Here is a 23199-nt window from a genome sequence, read left to right as displayed (position 1 = left end):
CTTCTCATTGCCTGGACAGTCACCCAAGGTTTTCTGTGCCATTGGGGCATCCATCTTCAGCCTACAGGCCCATAGTATCTGGCAGACTTTTTCATGAGGCAGGAAATTTCAAAAACAGTTCCACCTATATTGGCAGTTTGTCAGTCTCCTTTTTTTGTCCTGCAGAATGTCTAGCAGACTCTTTCATGAAGCAGAAACACTGAAGGACTGTCTCAGCTTTAGACAAGTTCAGCAGTCATTTCTATATGGGTCCTGCATGTAGCATGCCATCAAGCAATCCAGGCAAGAGAAGTTTCTTTCCCAAATGGTTAACCAACTGCATAAGGAGCCTCTCCGATGCCCATTTTTCTCTTGAAGTAGATTGATGCTACAAGGAGCAGATGTGTCGCACTTTTATAAGAAGTCCTAAATTCTTAAACATTTTAAATGCCATATTTTGTCTTTGCACAGTTTGAAGAATGCCTATCCATCTGAAATACATGACTGTACATCTAGAAAATCTAACTGACTTGACTACAAGTTTGGCTATTTTAGATGATTATTTCTTAACCTATATTTCTTAGTTATACATTACATTTTTAAATGAACTACACAGTCACAATACCTTAATGAAGAGCATATATACATACACACACATACACACACACACACACACATACACACACACACAAAGGCCCAAAGCAGGTTCTTTATTCCTTAATGTTGAAGGAGCAGCAGGGCTGCGTCCCCAGCACCCTGGCCGCCTGCTAGCTTATGCCCCAAAATAATTACATGGACACTGTATTCTTTTAAACACTGCTTGGCCCGACTAGTTACAGCCTCTTATTGGCTAGCTCTTCATATTAATCTAACCCATTTCTAATATTCTGTGTAGCCCACGAGGTGGCTTACCAGGGAGGATCTTAACCTGCGTCTGTCTGGAGTGGGAGAACCATCGTGACTCCCTGAATCTGCTTCTTTCTCCCAGCATTCTCTTCTGTTTACTCCACCCACCTGGGCCTGGGCAGTTTCTTTATTAATAAGAAATCACTCCCACATCACCTTAATGGTAATCACAGCAAACAGAGGGAAATCCCACATCACAGAGGGAGACTCCAAAGGAGGACATTTTGTCTGGAATATGGTTGTGAGCAGAGTATAAACATCATTTCAAAAGCCATCATAAGCAAGGAAGTGAGATTTTGAAAATATATGTTCTTAATAAAAATGAGTAAGACTAGACATTTTTAATAGGACATATAAGTAGAAACCTAAAAATTCCACTTAGAAAAAGATACTCTAAAGTGAGATGTTTGGTGGAAGTATTTATGGAAGTAGGAAATGAAGAGAAAACAGAATTTCCCTTGAAGTTTGTATAGAATAAAGAACCAGAGTAGAGAGCCAATGACTATGTTTTTCTCTTCAATGCTTGGCTTGCTTGTGGAGTGATGTGACTTCCCATATGATGAGTAGTTACTTCATGCCATGACCTTCAACTGTGTCACACATGTATAATGAACCATTAGCATGGAATCCATGAGAGCACTTTCAGACCAATACCTTTTTATCAAAAGACATTATGAAGCCATGCAAAATATTTGGCAAAATCCCTTAATTCGTTAAAGAAGCAAACATAATATGTGACTTTTTCCTAGTTGAGGGCACATATATGTGTACAAATACATTCATGATAAATCAAATGTTTTAACATTATTTGGCATATGCTTTCTAGATTACTTAATAAAGAAGTAATATTCAGTGTTTAATAGCTCCAGAATCTGTTATATTACCTCAGCAAAATCTGTGTGCCAAATTTCAATTTCTTTGACAATATGACTTTACCTATTTTCAGAATACTATTCATTGTTTCAGGAGCAGTGGTGGAAATGTTTGATATTTGAAAACTGAAACAGCTGGTAGGTTTTTTTTTTTAAGTTTGAAGTTTGAGGAATTATAAAGTCAGAGACCTTAAAGCAGCTGTGTGACATTGCTAGAGAGCTCAGTAAGATAGCTACCCTTTTAAGCCTCCACGAAAATCAGAAGAGAGAACACTCAAATGTCACACTGTCTTTGGGATATTGTGACATGCTTGCTATGCTTGAGAGCTGGATATAAAGGAAGTGTCCGGCAAGCACAGAAGGGCTTTGCATTTGCAGCATGGTAGAAATAAGCCATAATGCAGGGGTCACGGAACTGTGAGGTTATATATGGGCTTCTAGTCAAATCAAATGACCAGCTCTTTCTAATTATCTAATTATCTACTCAGTTGTTTTGTGTACTGGAACATTAACAAACAAATTCTCACAGACCAAAACTTTAAAAATTTTTCCAAAGCTTCATAGAAACTACCCTAATTCCTACCTTGACAGCCATTTTGCTGTAGGAAGTCTTACAGCCAGTGGTTACCCGCATATTGGGGTATGACCTCTTATACTATATAAGCCAATATAGAGCATGCATCTGCTCTCTTTTCAGTGGCTGGATTTGGTTTCTGTTTTCCGTTCAAGCAGAGGATTCTGATTTGTGAGTTTACCCCTAAATAAATAACCATCTATTTCTCAATTCTGAGCTAGTATGGGATTTCTTTTAAGTATCCATCCACAGTCATATCCTAAGTTACTTAGTTGTCGAAAACTCTATTACTACTTGGGATTAACTTGGGATAATACAATTATAAAAAGAAAAATCTTACTACTACATTAAAGATTACAGTTGGTAACAATGGCATAGCAGGAAATGATATCTTCTAAGCAAGCCTGAAGAGCTGAACTCAGTCTCTGGGACTCACATGGTAGAAAGAGAAAACTGGTTTTGACATGTTGTCCTCCAATCTCCATGTCTACTGTGATATGTACACATCCCTACATACACTTGAACATGTGCAATAAAATGTAATAAAACATTTTTAAAAAGATTATTTTAAACATTTTAAAAATGATTTTGTTATGCACACTTTTCTTTGTGACTAAAAATATCAGCTGATTCCTAATAGGCACCAGTTTGGGTTACTGACTTTGCTGAACTTCTGCCAACTGTATTGTTTACATGGACGTCATCTTCTCACAATGTGAGATCCTACCAAGATGAAGGGTGGATTTCAGCAGGTGCCATTTTCATTTCATCCACTGGAAGAATGTGTATGTGTGAGAGTGCACATGTCTGCGTGTGTGTGTGCATGTGTGTATGCGTGTGTGTGCATAGTATTTGTTCACACATATATAGTGCATAGTATATATGTATGTATATAAACAAATTCATATGGCATGTTTGTCTAAATGTGTGTACAAACATTTATTTGCACATATGGTGTGTAAATGCGTGCAAGCAAATCCACACAGACTGCTGGGACTGACACCAGGAGCTGTAAAAAGCATTAGCTCCTCACTTGAACACACAGTTGATGGAGGAAGGACATTGGTTAATTATTATAAAGAAACTGCCTTGGCCCATTTTATTGGTTAGAACATAGGTGGGTGGAGTAAACAGAAGAGAATGCTGGGAGAAAGAAGCTGAGTCAAGGAGTCGCCATGGTTCTCCCACTCCAGGCAGACGCAGGTTAAGATCCTCCCTGGTAAGCCAGCTCATGGTGCTACACAGAATATTAGAAATGGGTTAGATTAATATGAAGAGCTAGCCAATAAAAGGCTGGAACTAGCCAGGCCAGGCAGTGTTTAAAAGAATACAGTTTCCGTGTAATTATTTCGGGCATAAGCTAGCCATGCGGGCGGCCGGGTGCCTGGGACGCAGCCCTGCCGCTCCTAATTCAACACACAGTGCTTCTAAAAGAAGAACACAAACTGGATATCTCTGCTTTCACTTTGTGTCTCTCCTTTACTTTTGCTGAAGACAAGGATCAGTCTAAATATCAGTCTTTTTATACTCATATAAGAACAAATCCTTACAGGATAAAACATGCCCAATGTGAGTCTGACTCTGAAAGTGAGACTGAATCTTGAAACGTAAATAAGCATTTCCAACTGACCAGACCTGTCCTGTAGAGTGATGACAGAGGTAATGTCCTCTTTGTACCCACACAGAAGAACTTGAAACAAGATAATATCAACGATCCTGTACCTTGACCATGACTGCTTAAGAACACATTACTTTCACCTCTTCTATCAAAATTCCTCCTCAGAAGCCTTGCCTCATGAAACCTTCCTTGTAGGTAAGGCCTAATAAAGATGCATACGGGGTCGAGCATAAGGAGTGGGACTGTGAGTTGGAAGAACAGGAATGACAAAGAGTAACAGGAAAAAGTATGTTTAAGTTCCTATAGTCCTTTGTACATGCTGGAGGTCTGATGGTCTATCTCTGGTCCACTTTGTTATATCTGTTAGTGTTGTCCTTTTGTCAGCTCATTTTTAGGCATTCAGCACATGAACTAGTTATCCCATGTCAAATGGTCGCTCCTGGAAGCATACATACACGTAACATTATAAAACTGAGGTGGTGATTTTAAGAAATATATTTGTATATACATAGACATTTACTCATGCAACAACAAGTAATGAATAATAGGCCATGAATCAGAAAAGGGGAGGGTATATGCAGAGTTTTGAGGTAAGAAAACAAAGGGAGAAATGATGTAATTATATTATAGTCTCAAAAATTTAAGAAAAAAAAACACGGAAAAGGAAACATGTTGTAACACATTTAGTTAAAAACTTATAAGCTCTCATCACACGAAACACTCCAGTGGAAGAAAAAAGAAATCTGCAGAAGATGAGGAAAACATGTCTATGAAAAACAAAGCAAGATGATCAAATCATATAAACAAATAACTTTCGCTTCTCAGTCTAAAACATGTTTAAAAGCAGAAGTTGGATATAATTACAGGTAGGGAGAAAGACACTATGAGTTTCAGATTTGTTCTTTGTATCACCAGTTCTAAGAGTGGTAAGGATAGTTTTAAGCATTTAATGTGAAAGGAAATTTTATGCTGCTTTGTCTGCCTAGAAGGATGAACACAAAAAGATCAGCAGGGAGTGAAGCAAATCACTCTCTAAGGTACCAAATTTCTCACTCCCAGCTGAGCTAGCAAAGATTAGCATATTATTAAAATTCAAGTTCTGATAGTATGTTTCATCGGTACTCAGTAATGGTGTACCAGTCTTCAGCCATTTTTTTCCTAGTGATAAAAGTGTTTGCCAAAGAATTCTGTGTGACCTGGAAAAGCAATCTACCAACTCCATAGTGGTTAAGACTTTAGTTGCTTAAGGAAGATAAGATAATGAGAGGGCAAGTTGAGCACAGGTTGTAATGAGCATCGCCATGGTAACTTCGAAGATGAAAAAATAAAACAAAGGCAAATATGGAACTGTGTCTTCAGTGGATAGAACTTTGGACTTCAGAAAAAATTGATACAACAGATGGACTACAGACAGCATCAGATTGAACACGATCTTTCCTGAATACTAAATTTCTCACATGTGTCAAGGTAACCTAAAAAAATAAAAAATAAATAAACTGGAGTAGCCTTGGCTGAAGGCACTTAAAATAGAGCTGGAAATCTGTTACTAATCAGGTCTCAGACAGTGCCTACTTGAAGCACTGAACTAGGTGCCTATTAATGTATAATCTAAAATATGTTGACCTTGAGTTAAGACAAGGGTATGGCCTAGAATTTTTGATAGACTTCAAACTTTTCTAACCAGTGCCTTAGATACTTTTCTCTCAAATTGCCAGGACACTGACATCCACATTCAGTCCATTTTCACAGAACAACTTAATGTTAGCTGATACCAACCATGCATGACTAATAATTCACATTTGTAACATGACAGCTATCATCTTGTAAGACCTTGAAAAACTCCAAGACTTCCTGATTCTCTGTTCTCACAGATGGCTTTCCCAGGGAACTCCATTTATATTTAATTGTCTTTGTTTTCTGTCCACATGTGATTCCAGAAGGAGACAGACCAGCTTCCCAAGTTGTCAATAAAGCATTGTGGTTTCTGCTGACATTAGAGTCAGACACACCTGAACTATAACCTGGATCAATGATGCTTTGATCTGTTGCTTGGAGAATATATAACTTCCTGAGGCCTCCATGACCTCATCCCTGAATTCTTATAACAATTTTATAACTTTCATGTGTTAAGATCATTGCAAAGATTAAATCACACCATATTTTAAATACTTTTATATAATATTTGCCAAAGTATATACTAATAATTCAGAGGTGGTTTCTTATTACTGTTAATACTGGTAAGAACCATACACGCTCACTGCCAAAATACACATAATCAGAGTATATTCATCTTGATCAATGTTGTACAAACTAAAGGATGCCTTATTTTGGGGGGAAATATGGAGAGAGAAGTCAAACGGCTGCTATAAATCGAGTGACTAAACTGAAACCAAGACACCTTCATTGTTAAGTTATAATTATAAGGGAAGTTAATTGGTCATTTAATGAAGCTCAGCAAGGGAAGGGGCAGTGTCTGTGATACTGCCTCACCTACAGTGTAGGAAGAGGATAAAAGCACCGAGCAGGTAGGGGCATTAGAGCCTCCTGTCTGCTGGAAGTCGACTGAGTACATACCTCTTCTGAATATGTCCTACAACCACTTCCACAGAAACTTATTTTGCTCCTACTGGGGGTAACCTGCCCTTCCCCTCCTCCTATGGGATCTTTATACTCCACCACCTCATTCTGGGCACTAACTTCTGCTCTACCAGAACCTGCAATCTGGGAGCCTTTCTCCACAGCGCCGTCACCAGAACTGCTTTCAGCCTAGCAGATGCCCATGTGGTGCACAGTTCCTGACAGCGGCCCGGCTACAGCTTCAGGGTCTCCAGCTTCTGCAGTCCCCGCGGGATCACATTGGCGGGCTCTCAGGGCTTTGGATCCAGCTGTCGCTCTCTGGGCTATGGGTCTAGAATCACTCACTGAGCTGTGGATGCAGTGGCTTTAGACCCCATGACTTCTCTTCAATGGGCTATGGAACTAGATTCTGCTACCTATCCTATGTGCCTTATACAACCTGGTACAGACCAAGCTGTGGCATTGGATATGGATTCTACTGATCATCACTAATTTCCAACCTTCCTCTGACTAGGAAGAATTATCTTCTCATTCTCTGACTGTAAATTCCTCACTTTCTCTCTGACCCAGATGCTGGCTGATGGGTCTCCTTTGAGAATGCCTTTAGCATATTAGCTTAAAGTTCAAGACTACACTGGAAATGAAATTTATAGTGTTGAATTTTCTTTGCGAATTCTATGAGAACTTGAATTTTCATGTTGTTTGTTTACAGGTTTTATGGTTAGCTGTGCTTGATTTTTCTCAGTTTTTCTGTAAATTAGCATTTAGTTGCTTGGCATAAGGGGGGCAGTTATTAAATGAGCAGTATGCATTTGAAGACAGGGTTCAGAACCTTATGAAGTTGTGGAGCTGAAGAAACCTTCAGGGGCTCAAACTACACACATTAAAATATGCTGTTTGACTATATACATTTTTATTAATTCCTGAATCTTCAAATATACACCACCAAGGGTATCCTAGCAGAGCCAGGGAGAGTTCCCTTTGGAATGCAGATAACAAGAAAACTAAATAAAGCCAAGTATAGTTGCACAGACTTGTAATCCTGGCACTCATGAGATTAAGGAAGAAGAATGGTGAGTTTGAGGACAGCTTGGACTGCAAGACCATAAAACAAACATAATAAAGCCATACAAGCAAATAGCCCTACATATTGAGATCTATATGGATGTCATGGCTGTCCACATGGATGTCCACATTCTTCTCTTACTCCTCTTGCTACTCTTTATCTTCCTCTTCTTCCTCCTCCCCTTTCTCTCTCTCTCTCTCTCTCTCTCTCTCTCTCTCTCTCTTTCTTTCTTTCTCCTTTTTACACTCTTTCCCAATTCTCCTAGTTTTTAAATCTGATATAACTAACTTGCAATTGAATGAGGATTATTTCAAGAACAAAAATGCTTAAATATATTCTTTGACAACAAACAGTACTGCATATAACTTCTTTATCACTTATATTCATTTTAAAGATTTGTTTAATTTTTATTTTGTGTGTGTGTGTTTATGTGCAAATGAGTGCAGTACCTGAGAATGGCATCAGATCCTGTCAGAACTGGAGGTACAGGCAGTTATGAGCAGCCTAAAATGAAGGCCAGGAGCTGAACTCACATCTCTGTAAGGGCAGCACAAGCTGTTAACCGCAAAGCAATCTCTCTAGTCCCTACTTTTATATTCTCAATAGCTCATTTTTAAACACAGATAAAGCTAGCATAAAACATCTCCCTAATATAATATCCTAATTTTGAGGTATCCCAGAGTCTGAAATCATTTTTGTTTAGACATCTCTGTATCTGAGAAGATGGCAGGGTATTCCCCTTGTTTCATGGATGGAAAAATTTAATGATTCTTTCAGCAAATTCCTGTGGTGTAGATCAACATATAACAAGAGAAGTAGGTTTATCTATTCTCAGGTGCTGCCATCAAATATTAGATTATTTATTGTATAGTTATGGAGTTTTACCCACATCCAGAACTCATACAGTACTGAGTAAAACTTCTGAGTTTAGTTTAATATGAAATTGATGGCCTTAATTTAAAGTAAAGATTCCATTTAGTTCACAGCCCTATCAAGATGGCCCCCAGTATCCTTTCCAGCCCTATGGCAACAACATGTTAAAAGAAAGGTGTAGAATGTGGCAGCTAGGGAAGCCTGTTTCAATTGCTAATCCAAACTCTCCTTGAGTGATATACATGGAGGCAAAGGGGCACGTCCAAAGGGGTGGGAGCAGCAGGGCCGGAAGCCACATCTTGAGCCCCTGGGAGGAGTGTTGTGGCACTGCAGAGCAGTGAAGCTATGTCAACGTCTTTCTAATTGGAAGAAAGGGTTACAGTTCATTTAAGTCCCTAGTGGAATAACATTCAAGAAGGAAGAAAGAAAATTTAGAGCAGTAAAATGTGGAACAATTCTAACTATTTAATAATTGTGTACATTACATTAACTGAACAACTTATATGAATAAGTGTAGCATATGTCACAGAGTGAACATACAGAACAGAATCAACACCATAAAGTAATCAATATTAGCCATTCAAATGTTAACCCTAGAGAAGCAGGGACAAGCTCAGATTCTATCTTCATGGAATTGAAAACTACAACACACCTCTCAAAACAAAATGGATGAAACATGAAAAAAATGTAGACACAACTAATACCCTAAATATTAAAAAAAGTTTATGCTCCTTCATAATTTTGTACAAATACTTTATGAGGACTCTGAGATGTGGCTTTGTCTACATGAAGACCCTTAACTGGTTCTTAAAAATTAATACTTAGAAAAAAATTATGTGTCATGAAGTCTAATTATCTAATAATCATATATGCACATATATTCTCATATATTAAGTAAACAGATTTATGATGTTGTACCTCATACTAAAAACAAAGAAACAGAGGCATCCGAATATTAAGACTATTATTGAAATTTGTGATTATAAGGCTTGGCTTCCTCTTGCCTGCTTGCTTGTGCCACATGTTAATTGCCACCCTCCCTCTGGTGGTCAAGAGTTGCTCTGCATCAGCTGCCATTTGTGAAATGCGGGGCCAGGTAAGCCTGCGAATTCAGCAACACAGTAGCCAGTCCCTAGAAGTAGATAAGTATCTAGTTCTGTTTCTCAAGAACACTCTACCATATGCTACATAATTATTGCTGCCAACAAAACCAGTGCAAGTTTTCAGTGCACCGTGTGGAAGCAATTCCAGGGTGATCAGTGTTCTAGCATACGTCATTCTGTAGTAAAAAGCCGGGTAACTCCCTCTATAAACTCTGCAGTGATGGAAATCATAGCAGCTCATTGAATCAAAATTACATGTTGGAACACCCATTAATTTAGCACTCAGTTCAAGAGAATATGCAAGCCAATGCTTCCTCCCAAAGAAAAAAAGGATTCTTAGAATGACGCTGTTTACAATTGACAAGACCTCACATCTCTGTCTCATATGCAGTAGTCAGGAACTGCATGGGTCCCCACTAATTTACCACATGGTGGGACAGTAAGAGGAAGGCTGGTTCCTGGAGGTAAAGGAGAAGTCTAACCTGTAAGATTCCTTGTTTTGTCCACACATTTGGCAGCAGGGTTGCACATTGGCAATGAAAACTAAAGAACTTTTCATGGTCAAAGCTTTCTAAAGCAACCTATGCAGAACCAAACATTGCCCAGAACAAATGATTCAGACTGTGCCATGCTAATAAGGGACTTCCAAAACATTTTTATCTTTATTTCACAAACAGACAATTATTTAGCTTTCATTTAAGCTAGGTAACCTTTGTGGTTCTTGAAAACTTGGAGTATGGGAAGCCTTGACTATAATATGCGGTCATAAATCACTTACACTTTGAGCACATTTTTATTTAACATCCTCTGTTTGTTAAATTTCAGAATACATTCCTGGAGATACTGTTACACAGCAGGTTGTTATGGTGTGACTGACTTATGGCTAGGGAACTGATAGTGAGAAAGATACAGATGTTTCTTGCCATCATAAAAGTCATAGGGTGGTAGCAAAGTAAAGCAACAATATAATCCCAAGGTCCTTTAAGGTTATGGAGATTTTCTATATAGGAAAACTAACTCCAGCTGAGAACCAATGAAAGAGAAGAGATCAATACAGAAAGAAAAAGAAGGAAGTAATGAAGACCAGTGCAAAGATGCAGCTGCATTGGCAGAACATTAAGTCAAGGGATGGTTAGACATACTCAAGGGGCATAGCTAAGGTCTTGGAATTTGGTGTATGTGGATTTTGCTGTCCCACCTTCCAGTTTCCAAATAACCACACAGAGACTTATTAACTATGAAAGATTGACTGATAGCTTAGGCTTATTTCTAACTAGATCTTAAAACTTAAATTAATCCATTTCTATTAATTTACTTTTTTCATTGCAGCTTTATTACCTCTATTCTGTACTGCCCATGCTGTTTCTTCCCCTTCTGGCTTGCAACTTCCTGTTTCCTTCCTTCTTCCCAACATCCTCTCTGCTCCAAAAATCCTGTCTAGCTGTTGTTCATTCAGCTTTTTAAAACCAATCCAAGTGACAAATCTTCACAGTGTAGAAAAAAGAGTATTATATAGCAGTTTGGAGTACATTTGGTAGATAGTCAGGACAAGATTTTGAATTACAGAAAAACTGAGTCCAATTCTTGTAAAGTATTACAGGTTAGATTAAGGGAACAGATCTTACTCTAATTGCAATTATATTAATTTAATCACTCCAAGAAAGAGAGTCAGGAATAGAAAAAAAAAAGTCAATCTTGAGTATACAATATGTACAACTGAGGATCAATATTAACTCCCCAGAAGATATTTTTAAAATATTAGATATGGTACCATGCTTATAATCCCAGAAGTTGGAAAGTAAGACAAGCTGATCCCTGGGACTTGTTCCCCTGGTAGACTGGCCAACCAGAGAAGTTCTTGTATCAAAGTAAAGTATGTTGTATCTAAGGAGCCACATTAACCTCTATAAACACACACATATATGTGTATGCTTGCTGAGCCAGCGCAGCCTGGATGCCAAGTCCGAAAGAAGGACATGAGGATTAATGAAACACACACTCTGGATGTTGTAGAATCAGAAGCCTTTATTTTACATCACCAAGGAAGTTTTATGCCTAACCCAGACAGGTGGGTAAACAGGATGGAGACCTCATTGCCGAATCCTCGGGTTAGGGCCAAGACAATGCATACTCAGGGTTGGTAAACAACTCTGAGAGCAGGGAACTTGCAAGTTTCTCAGAAACCCAGAACAACAAGGGCAAGAAAGGTCACCAACAGGGGAGGTGAGTAGGAAGGCCAGGACTCCATTAGGTCCCAACATATGCGTATGTATACATACCTTTCCACATGCATATGCACACACAAAGGATGATCAGAAGTTCTGGTGGAAATCACTGAAAAAAAATGAACAAATACAAGGTCATTTGCAAAAGAATTAAAAGGCATACTGCAGTTCCCATGTGGAGAGCATAATAGGATCCCAAATTTATGAGTATTTTTATAAATAATAAAGTTTCCATTCTTTACAATTGTTTCAGATGTGTCTTATAGACTTAGTATAATATCCCTAGTTTCTTAAATATTAAGAATAGTTTTCATTAGGATTACTCAGAATTCCTGGTTAGTTTTAGACTTTTTCAGACCTATATACAGGTGGCTGAGAAACTGTACTAAGAATCTTACACCTGTCAGAATAGCTAAGGTCAAAAACATCAATGATAGCTTATACTGGAGAGGATGCAGAGAAAGATGGTGGAAATGCCATTGCTGGTGGAAATGCAAACTTATACAACCACTTTGGAAATCAGTATGGCAGTTTCTCAGAAAATTGGGAGTCAACGTACCTCAGGATCCAGCAATACCACTCTTGGGCACATACCCAAAAAATGATCAGTCATACTACAAAGACTCTTGTTCAACTATGTTCATAGCAGTATTATTTGTAATAGCCAGAACCTGGAAACAACCTAGATACCACTCAACTGATGAATGCATAGAGAAAAATGTGGCATATTTAAACATAAGCGTACTACTCAGTAGTAAAAAGAAAACAATGACATCTTGAATTTTGCATGCAAATGGTAGAACTAGAAAACACCACCCTGAGTTAGGTAACCCAGACCCAAAAAGATGAATATGGCATGTAGTCACTCATAAGTGGATACTAGCCATAAACAAAAGATATTGAGCCTATAATTCGTGATCCTAGAGAATCTAAGGAACAAGGTGAACCCTAAGAAAATCATATATAGATGCACCTAGACAGTTGAAACAGACAAGATTACCTGACAAGACTGGGATTATAGGGGCTGGGGGAGAAGGGAGGGTGGAAGGTGAAGAGGAGGGGAGAAGTGGAGGAACGAGGAGGACTTGAGGGAATGGGATAGTCTAGATGGAGAAAGGACAGATATGAGAGCAAGCAAAGAGATATTTTGATTGAGGAAGGTATTATGGGGTTAGCAAGAAACCTGACTCTAGAGAAATTCCCAGAAATCCACAAGTATGACCCCCATCTAAGACCCTAAGCAGTAGAGGAGAGAACTGAACTTGCCCTGTAGTCAGACTGATAAATATCTTAAATATCACCCTAGAACCTTCATCCAGCGAATAATAGAAACAGAGGCAGAGACCCACATCAGAGCACTGGACTGAACCCCCAAAGTCTAGTTGAAGAGTGGGAAGAATGAGAATGTGAGCAAAGAGGTCAAGACCAAGATGGGTGCACCCACTGAAACAGTCTACTGGCGCTAATGGGAACTTACTAATACCAGCCAGACTGGAAAGAAACAAGCATAGAACCAAACTAGTCCCTCTGAATGTGGCTGACAGTTGCATGGCTGGAACAGACTAAAGGGCCACTGGCAGTGGCACCAGGATTTATCCTTACTTTTGTACTGACTTTTTGGGAATCTATTCTCTTTGGAGGGATACCTTGCTCAACCTAGATATAGTAGGGAGGGCCTTGGACCTTCCCCAAAGCAATGTGCCTTATTCTCTCTGGTGAGGGTTAGAGTAGAGGGGGTATGTGGAGGGAATGGGAGGAGGAGGAGAGGGAGTGGGAACTTGGGTTGATATATGTAATGAATATTATAGTCTGTATAGTCTGTTATATTTTTTTAAAATAATTTAAAAAATTAAAAAACCAAAACCAAAAATATTCCCTCTCTTTTTTTTTTTACTTTTACTTTTTTGTTGAGCTAAGTATATTATAGAACATGTTCTAAAAATTATCTTGGCAGGCTCTGTATTGTAAGTACGAAACTGCTAGTTAGAGCATATTGGTGTAAAAAACGTAGGAGTGCATCATCTGTCCACACTAAAAAACAAAACAAAACACAGATCTGGAGAGATGGATCAACGGTTAAGATCACTTATCACTCTTCTAGAACACACAGGCTTGATTCCAGAACCTACATGACAACTTACAACTGCCTGTAACTCCAGGAATATATACCTGCTCCAAGGAATCTTCGGGCTTCTATGGGTACTGACATTCCATTCTCTCTCTCTCTCTCTCTCTCTCTCTGTCTCTCTCTCTCTCTGTCTCTCTCTCTCTCTCTGTCTCTCTCTCTCTCTGTCTCTCTCTCTCTCTGTCTCTCTCTCTCTCTCTCACACACACACACACACACACTTTCTCTCTCTCTCTCTTTCTTTCCACCCCTCTGCCACCCCTCTCTTTATCTTTCTTTGTTTCTTTCTCTCCATATATGTCCATATATAAATGCATATATAGATATATATATGAGATATCTCTGATATATATATATATAATATCAGAGTAAAAAGCATATTATAAATAGATTTGCTAGAGAGGAAACAATATTAGTCTTTAGGAAGTATGATGACAAGTAGACATTGTTTGATACAAATTCAGTCATAACAGACAGGTTTGAAGTTCACTGACATAGCAGTATGATCATCTGTAGAGTGGGGATGGTATGGAGCAGCAAAGAAGAGAGAAATGAGTTGATAGCTAAATACAGCAAGATGGGAGGAGTTTGTGTTGTTGTTCTTTTGCTCAGTAGGATGAGTCTGGTCTACATAATCTATGATTTAATTCAAGTTCTGTAAGAGTACAAAATATCTCAATATATAGAAACAATAAATGAAAAGATGGAAATTCCAATTATTCCAATATGATCATTATACAGTGCCTATATGCAACCAATTATCACACTATACCATGTAAACATATACAAAAACCATATCATCATGTAATGCAAAATGAAATTTGCTTCATAACCTTTAATCCAAGGTAATAGATGAATATCTTACATATTTGCTTGCATAATTTTGATATTTTTTATCATTTTCTTTATTTCAATAGTAATCATTATTCATTGTCAACCTTACTAAATGTATACAAGAGAAAAGAAAAAGTGGAGATTACATTACATAGTGTTCCGGCGACTCAGAAAATATCATCTTAAATGGGTAAATAAGAAAGTTTCATGTGAAGCTATCAAGGAGATAAGGGAACAAAGGTTGAGATAAAGAGAAGGGATCAGGGATTGGCTTCAAAGTCAATACTCCTTTTGCAAAGGATTTGAGCTCGGCCCCCTGAACCCATGTTGGGTTGCTCACTCCAGGCTGTAAACCACAGCTAAGTTCCTGGAGATCTGACATTTTCTTCTGACTTCTGAAGCATCTGAACTCACATTCTCATGCTGCATCTAAGACATACACATATACAAACAACTGAAAATAAAATAAGCATCTTAAGAAGCATAGAGCCATGAGCACGTTTGATGGATTTAGTGAACAGTGTTATAAATATTATTCCACAGTCCATTTAAATGCTGATGAATTAGAGTCCAAGATCTGATCGTGGACTCAATGGGGTCTTCTTCTGGGTGTAACTTAACAATTTCTTATCACAATACTGTCAGATTGGTACACTGAAAACTCCAGTGACGAATATTAATCAGTGTTCAGTTGACTACTTAAACCCACACTCTTTATTGTCCACCTACCAATATAAAAAGTCATAATAGGGAGCTTGGATGACACGTTAGGACTCCTGTTTGACAAACCTCACCACCCTAATGACTCAGCTATGGAGCTCATATGAAAGCCATTTTGAAGACTAACAATTGGACTTACGTCTTGTTAATAAGACGTCATTTGACATAGAACTAAGCAAAGCAATAATGAGATGCTATCCTTCAAATTAGCTTAAGGATTGAGGTGCCAAGAAGTCTTAAAAAGAAAAGCCAACACCCAGCTCTCTGAGTGCTATATAATGTCCCCAGCAAAAATATAATGTCCGCATATGTAACCTGACATTTGACAACCTGAGTATTCCTAGCTGACTTCAATTAAGGGTTTGGAGAATATGCCTCATAGCTGCTGCCACTCATGCGGGAGCTTGGGTAATGCCCCATCACTCTCTGCCATCACACACGACTCTAATCCCAAAAGCTTTGAAGATGGCATTTTCTTACCCAGCACTTTTCACGGCAGAACCTGGCTCCTAGACAACATTCAAGAAACCTACAGTGAAACCTCCACCCACCAAACGGCCCCTTGTGAACAGCACCAGCGCGAAGTGGACCCTTGTGTGCAAAGTTCCTGGATCTCCGGAGCCAACCAAACAACTTGGTCCAACTCCAAGACCTGTGAAAGAACAACGTGCCAGTCAGGAGTCTCCTCAGCTGTGCCAGAGTGTGCTTCTCAACCCTGCCGGTCAAGAAATTGTCAGCAAATGGGTTTTAGAGTTCAGAGCTATCAACCTGCAAGTTACATGGCGAAGCGTTACCCTCTAAATTCTCCAGTGTCTGAGAGTTGCCAAACAGTGGAGTTTGAAGTTAGCCAATGCTGCTCTCAGGCTTCTGTGTCCAGTTCCTGTAACTCCTTGAGCAATGTTGTCTCTGAGACCCAGCGTGTGGAATCTTCTAGCACTTATGAGCCAGCATGCTGTGTGACAGGCGGTTCACAATTGCCTAGTAAGTGAAGACTTTACAGAGGATATGACTGGATTTCTGAATACTTGGGAACTTATTTTCTCTAAATATAAAATAATGTCTTTGGTTTGAGAACAAGCTTTTCCTTTGGGGTATTTCTGGTGGTAATCTTGGATCATAAAGCATGCTAACCATTTTGGTAAACAGGACACTGGTTCTTGAAAAGAAAACATTCACTACTAATCATTGTCTATGAAAATATTAACAGGAGATATGGCTTATTAACTAATGTGATTATACCAGAAATTCATGGAATGCTGAAATTCATTCGGGATGCTCAGGGTGCTGTACAATTTCTGTTAGGCCCAATTCACCCAGAAATCAATATGTAGACAATACCAGAAATACTGCTCAAACCGGGTCTACTCACTAACTGAATCAAAACACTTGTAAGTGAAAACTGGAGTCTTTCATATGAAGTGCAAGAATGTTGAATTTCACCTTCATGAAGTTTGTAACAGCACAGTAGCTGGTGGTATTTTGACAGATAATTCACAACTGGAATCCTCACTATATTTCCAATGTTCCTACTTTTCTCACCTCTTTTTTTCCAGTGATTTGGGGATTTGGGGATGGAAAAAATGTGATTTCTCTTAAATAAAATAGATTTATAAATTAACATTTTGGTGAGATTTTTAAAAGATTAGTGTGTGTATGTATGAGTGTGTGTGTGTGTGTTTATGTGTGTGCCAGATTCCTTGGAGATAGGGTTTCAGGATTTTGAGCTCCCTGACTTAAGTGGGAACCAAATGAAGGTAGGTCCTCTGGAAGAGCAGCAAAGACTCTTAAGTTCTGAGCGTAAGGTCCCTTGCTGTGAGTTTTATATTATAGTTTTAAAGGATGCTTTGATGTGATAAAAACAGCATATGTTGAAAATTAAAAGAACATGTTCCCTTACCACACTTTTTAGGGAAAGAGCCAAAATATAGTATCATATTTTTGGTTGCTATACAAAGATAGAAACATACTCAATATAATGATTATTAAATCATGGAAACAGAATAGAGTATGAATATTTGAAATACAAAAAAATTATGTAGGTAGTTGACTATTGTCAAGCTTTGAGGGCAGTCTTAAATGGATCTCTCATTCTGAAAGAAAATAAAAATTGGTTATTAAGGACATGGACTGTGAAGACAGGCTTCCTGACGTTGAAAATCAATGCTTATTGAAGGCTAGTTGAACCCCAATGGAAATCAGTGCAAATTATGCGACTATTCTCCAAAAAAGCATTTTTTTCAGTGTTAAGCTTGAATATACTATAAGGATGAGCACTGTGAGGGTTAAAAATCAATACATTGAAAGCTATCAATACATGGTCGTGTGTATAGTTAATGCTCAATAAGGTGCAGCAAACAGCCTTGCTTGGAGACATAGCAGGTTGCAGGCAATGGAGATTTGTAAACAAGCCCAGGGATCATGAAAAGTGAAGGAAGCTTATCATCTTATAAAAGGAAAAGAGCTAAATTAGAATTATTTTCAAAGGAAAGGATTACGAAATGCACATTTCAAGGGGTAGGTGGGGCTGAAGGGATACAGAGGTTAAAAAACCTTGCTGTTCTTGCAGAGGACCTAGATTCAGTTGCCTAGCACCAAAATGGTGACTCAATACCATCTGTAACTCCAATTCCAAGGAATGTGGTGTAATTTCTGGCCGCTGAGGGAACCATCAATGAAAATACATTTATGCATACAAAATACCCATACCAAAATAACAATAGAAACAACAAAACCCCTACACACTGTACCTAGCTGAAGTGGGTTACCAGATTTCCCCTGAAGTATTATCAAAGCTGATGTGCCTGTCAATCTACCAGTCTATCTGCGTGTGAGTGTTTTAGAAATTCCACATCTGGTTGACTAAACCAAGTAGAACGCAGCTGCAGCATCTTTTCTGGATGGCTGTGAGGTTCTCTGGATAAGACTGGCATTGAAAAATTAATGAACTCAGTCAATGATCCTTCTCATGGTTGGTGCTCATTATAAACCCATGGACCTGGATACAACAAAACATAGTGGAGGAAGAAAGTGTCTCTTCTTGCTTTTCTATTGAGCTGGGACTTCAGTCTTCTCTCGGTTGTGGTTTATACATTCAGCATCCATAGTGATCAGGTCTTAATACTTCGATCAAAATGACCATTGATTTTCCTGGGTATCTAGGGTAAGTTAAGCAGATTATGAGACTTTCTCATCATAATCTATAATCATGGGAGAGCTATGTGAGATATCCATTTGTATAATTAATTTATAATATAAAACTAAAACTTGCTTCTGTTATTTTTAATAACTGTGATTTAGTATTGAATTGAGAAAATGAAGAAGGTTTGAACTTTGATGGGCTTGGTCGACCGGTAGTTAGAATTAACCAGACCAGCTCAAAAACAAGGAATATAATTTAATAATTGGGAAAAGGAGAAACTCACAAGACTGGGGTCCCGCGAGCACCACGCACAGCCAAGAAAAAGAGAAAACAAGGGGCAGGTACCTGAATTCCCAGGTTCTTCTTCCCTGGCCCCAGCAGCCACATCTTAGTCAAATGTGACTAGCTGAGCTTCCCCATCAGAACTTAAATTCTTAAAGTCCACCTTTGTTCAGAAGTGTTTTGGAGATGTAGCTTGAACAGGTCCTGCAGGAGATGTGTGAGAAGAAAGGCTAAACATTATTTGACTTTATCTATGGGAGCACTGCTTGTGGACACAGAGGAGTATTCATAAAGCCAGATATTGCTATATAGCATCTGGACACATCTGTAATTTTCGCAACATAGCTTTGGCAAAAATAAACACTTGATCTCATGCCAGCCTCTCAGGATTTCATTCCAGTCAACATGTGAACATGGATGAAGTTTGCCGTCAAAGTTTAAACAAATTCAAATGAATCACCTGCAGTGAATTAAATTTGTTTGACTAATGTTTATTGCATGGGCCCTCACATATATGTTTCCATTGATGTAGTTTATATGAAAGAATGGGCTTTATTTGATAATGAGTATACGTATTAGGGAGGTATGAGAGGATTAAAAGCTCTGATGACCATTAAAAAGGTTTATTTTCATGTCTACCATACCCATCACTCTGTCAAAACTCATTCTCTTAGACCAATTCTCCCTAAAAATGTTATCTGAAGAAAGGGCCAGCCCATGATGTAACCTAACATGAAATACACTGATGTGGGAGTGTCATATCAATCTGTTGATTTCATTGGCTGAGCAATAAAAGAAACTGCTTGGCTGGCCCTGATAGGTTAGAACATAGATGGGAGGAGTAAACAGAATAGAATGCTGGGCGGAAGAGGAAGTGAGGTCAGACTCTGCGCGCTGCTTCCAGAGAGACCGGACAGCCGCCATGCTCTGCTCTCCCAGGCAGCTGCAACCCACGATGGACTTAGGCTAGAATCTTCCTGGTAAGCGCACCTTGGGGTGCTTACACACATCATTAGAAATGGGCTAGTCCAGGTGCGAGAATTAGCCTGTAAGGGTTAGAGTTCATGGGCCAAGCAGTTCTTTAAATGAATACAGTTTGTGTGTTGTTATTTCGGGCATGAGCTAGCCAAGCCGCCGGGGTGTTGGGGACGCAGCCCCGCCGCCGCTCCTTATTTCAACAGATGGCTGCCCAACGTGAGGCTAACTGAATCCACAAAAAGCCTGAGAAAGCTTGGGAAAGAATGGAGTGAAGCATGTTTTCTTGGTAGCAGAAATTTCTTGGGTCTACTCTGCTTGCTAGAGGCAAGCAAGCGCTCTCATCTAAGAGAGGCTTTTTGACTCAGCTTCAGCTGTAAAACCCTGAAGCTCATTAAGAGTTCCTGCCACGAAACACTTAAATGGTGTAGACGAAAAGCTGAACGCATGCTTTTCGATTTTCAGCTGTAGCAGGAAAAAAGCTGTGCTGTTTAAAAATGCCGGCTTTCTGGGCTGTCCTGCCACGGCAAACTCTGACTCTTTTACACAGGCAGTTCGTGTGGTTTGCAAGCACAGGCTGCTGAAGCTCGCTTGCTGGCAGGGACCTTGAAATGCCATAGAATTGTGGCTATAAACATGGCTACAGCCTGTATCTCCGCCATGAGGCTGGAAAGCTAAGGAATGGACTGGATCTACCTGGCAAAGCCACGGCTTTAATCCTACTCATATTGCTCAGTAAATTAAAGACTCATGTGTTCAGAAAAAGAGAGATATATAGTAAAGAGAGCGTCAAAGACAAAGAAAAATTTTAAATGATTTACAGTGTATTAAAAATGTATGCAGACTAAAAGTTAAAATTCTTAAAAATAAGGAAAAAAAAGAGAAGTTGTGTGTGGTAGTACACGCCTTTAATCCCAACGCTTGGGAGGCAGAGGAAGATTGACTTCTGTGACTTCAAGGTGTGGTAGCACACGCCTTTAATCCCAGTGCCTAGAAGGCAGAGACAAACAGATCTCTGTGAGTTCAAGGTGTGGTAGCAAACACCTTTAATCCCAATGCCTGGGAGGCAGAGACAGGTGGATCTCTGAGAGTTCAAGGAGAGCCTGGTCTACAGAGTTATTCCAGGTCAAAGAGATACAGAATATACAATAAAAGTAAAAATAAATGAAATAGAGGTTAAAATAAAGCTCACAAAGATGGAAAATACACAGAGAATCTTGATACTGTATACTATTATGCTCTCTTTGAATTGTTTGAATGCTAAGGAAGGAGCAACAGATGCTAAAAGATATTTGTTTATAAATGCTGCTGAACTAATCCATCGTAGAGATTTTGATGCCTTGACTTTGAAATTTGGATCTAAGGACATGATACTTTGGAAAGGAGTTTCCTATTTTGTTTTCACAGAGGATGAGACCCTGTTCATTTCCTCTATTCCTATATGGTATGATGGACCACGCCCTCCTGAACAGTTGCTGTTAATACCTTCAGAAAATTGCTTCGCTCAACTGCCAACTGAGATGAAATTAGCACACAGGTTATACCATGAAAGACCTAATTAAAGACGCCCCCATTCAGCAGGAAGCAGTTTGGAGAGAAATAACTGCGCCCATGTTCCCAAAAATTGTTTATAAATGTTCTTTTACATTTAAAGGGGGAGATGATATAGGTATGCATAATTTACATTGATATGGATTTTGCTTTAGTGATTTAAATTTAAGGTTAATTTTGTAATGTATATAGGTTGTTAATGAATAATCAATAATAATAGTTAAGTTTGTAGTCATGTTAGTTAAGGTTTTCTAGCTGTGCATAGATATATTTTAGATAGGCATTCTTCATATTTTTCAAAGATTATAGAATATGGCATTTTAAATGTTTTAATAACTTAGGACTTTTCATGACAATGAGACACTCTGCTCCTGGCAGCACCAATCTACTTCAAGAGGAAGATGGGCATCGAAGAGGATCCTTATGGAGTTTGATAGCCATTTGGGCAAGAAACTGCTCTTGCCTGGACTATTGCATAAACTGGACACAGAGAACCCGCAGAGAGAGGACTGCTGAACTTGCCTAAAGGTGAGATGATCTTTCGGGGTTCCTGATTCATGAAAGAGTCTGCAAGACATTCTTCAGGACAAGCAGATAGTGACTGCCTTTGAAAGTTCCTGCTTTGTGGAAATGTCTGCTGGAAACTATGGGCCTCTAGGCTGAAGATGGATGCCCCAACGGTACAGAGGAACTTTGGGTGACTGTCCAGGCAGTGAGATGTCTCTGTCATTTCTAGAGTTTGAGAGTTTGCTTATTTCTTATTTGTTTAGGTAATATTGTATCTTTCTGGACTGTTTGATGGAGTTAAGAATAGTTAGCTATAGTTATAGTTTTTCTTAGTTATGATATAGATTATTGTAATTTTTACTTGATAACTGTTTTGTTATATGTAATTTTGCTATGTTAAGTTAAAGCCTTTTTTTTTTTTGTTTAAACAGAAAAAGGGAAAGTGATGTGGGAGTGTCATATCAATCTGTTGATTTCATTGGCTGAGCAATAAAAGAAACTGCTTGGCTGGCCCTGATAGGTTAGAACATAGATGGGAGGAGTAAACAGAATAGAATGCTGGGCGGAAGAGGAAGTGAGGTCAGACTCTGCGCGCTGCTTCCAGAGAGACCGGACAGCCGCCATGCTCTGCTCTCCCAGGCAGCTGCAACCCACGATGGACTTAGGCTAGAATCTTCCTGGTAAGCGCACCTTGGGGTGCTTACACACATCATTAGAAATGGGCTAGTCCAGGTGCGAGAATTAGCCTGTAAGGGTTAGAGTTCATGGGCCAAGCAGTTCTTTAAATGAATACAGTTTGTGTGTTGTTATTTCGGGCATGAGCTAGCCAAGCCGCCGGGGTGTTGGGGACGCAGCCCCGCCGCTCATATTTCAACAATACACATAGGTCCCTCATAGGGATGAATCCTGTGACCTAAATACAAGACTTCTGATATTTGAGTATGAAATGGTATGATTTCAGGAAGAGACCTTGGAGGGAAATTTATTGTAAGGAGAAGATCGTCAAACAGGTTATTACTAGTTCTTGCTCAATTTCAAATCCCGTCAGTTACTAGCTATGTGCCCTGGGACGATTTGACATTTCTGAGACTCGGCTCTTTCACTGTAAAGTGGATAAGATGGTGCCTAATGCAGTCGATGATTGTGACAGCTCAATGATGAAGTTCCAATTAAATGCTCGGTGGAGTGTTTAACACGTGGCAAGTGTGCAATATACGCCAGGTATCATTTGACACTTCATTTGCTATTTGGCTCCTGGGGCTCAACCTCAGTT

General features: G+C 39.1%; 1 protein-coding gene across 1 annotated transcript; it reads left to right on the top strand.

The window, feature by feature from the left end:
• Positions 1-15843: 15843 nt before the first annotated feature.
• On the top strand, positions 15844-16461 carry Krtap27-1 (keratin associated protein 27-1). Its single transcript, XM_050138710.1, has one exon. It carries the CDS (start codon positions 15844-15846, stop codon positions 16459-16461), a length of 618 nt encoding a protein of 205 aa, XP_049994667.1.
• The last annotated feature ends 6738 nt before the right edge of the window (positions 16462-23199 follow it).

This window comes from Alexandromys fortis, unplaced genomic scaffold, assembly GCF_014885135.2.
Source record: "Alexandromys fortis isolate MF-2015 unplaced genomic scaffold, M_Fortis_MF-2015_v1.1 scaffold_11, whole genome shotgun sequence".
Taxonomy (NCBI): Eukaryota; Metazoa; Chordata; class Mammalia; order Rodentia; family Cricetidae; genus Alexandromys; species Alexandromys fortis.
This window is presented reverse-complemented; position numbering and strand designations above follow the sequence as displayed.

Excerpts from the sequence above, each read along its gene's own strand:
- Krtap27-1 (XM_050138710.1), top strand. The coding sequence starts at position 15,844 with ATGCCTCATAGCTGCTGCCACTCATGCGGGAGCTTGGGTAATGCCCCA.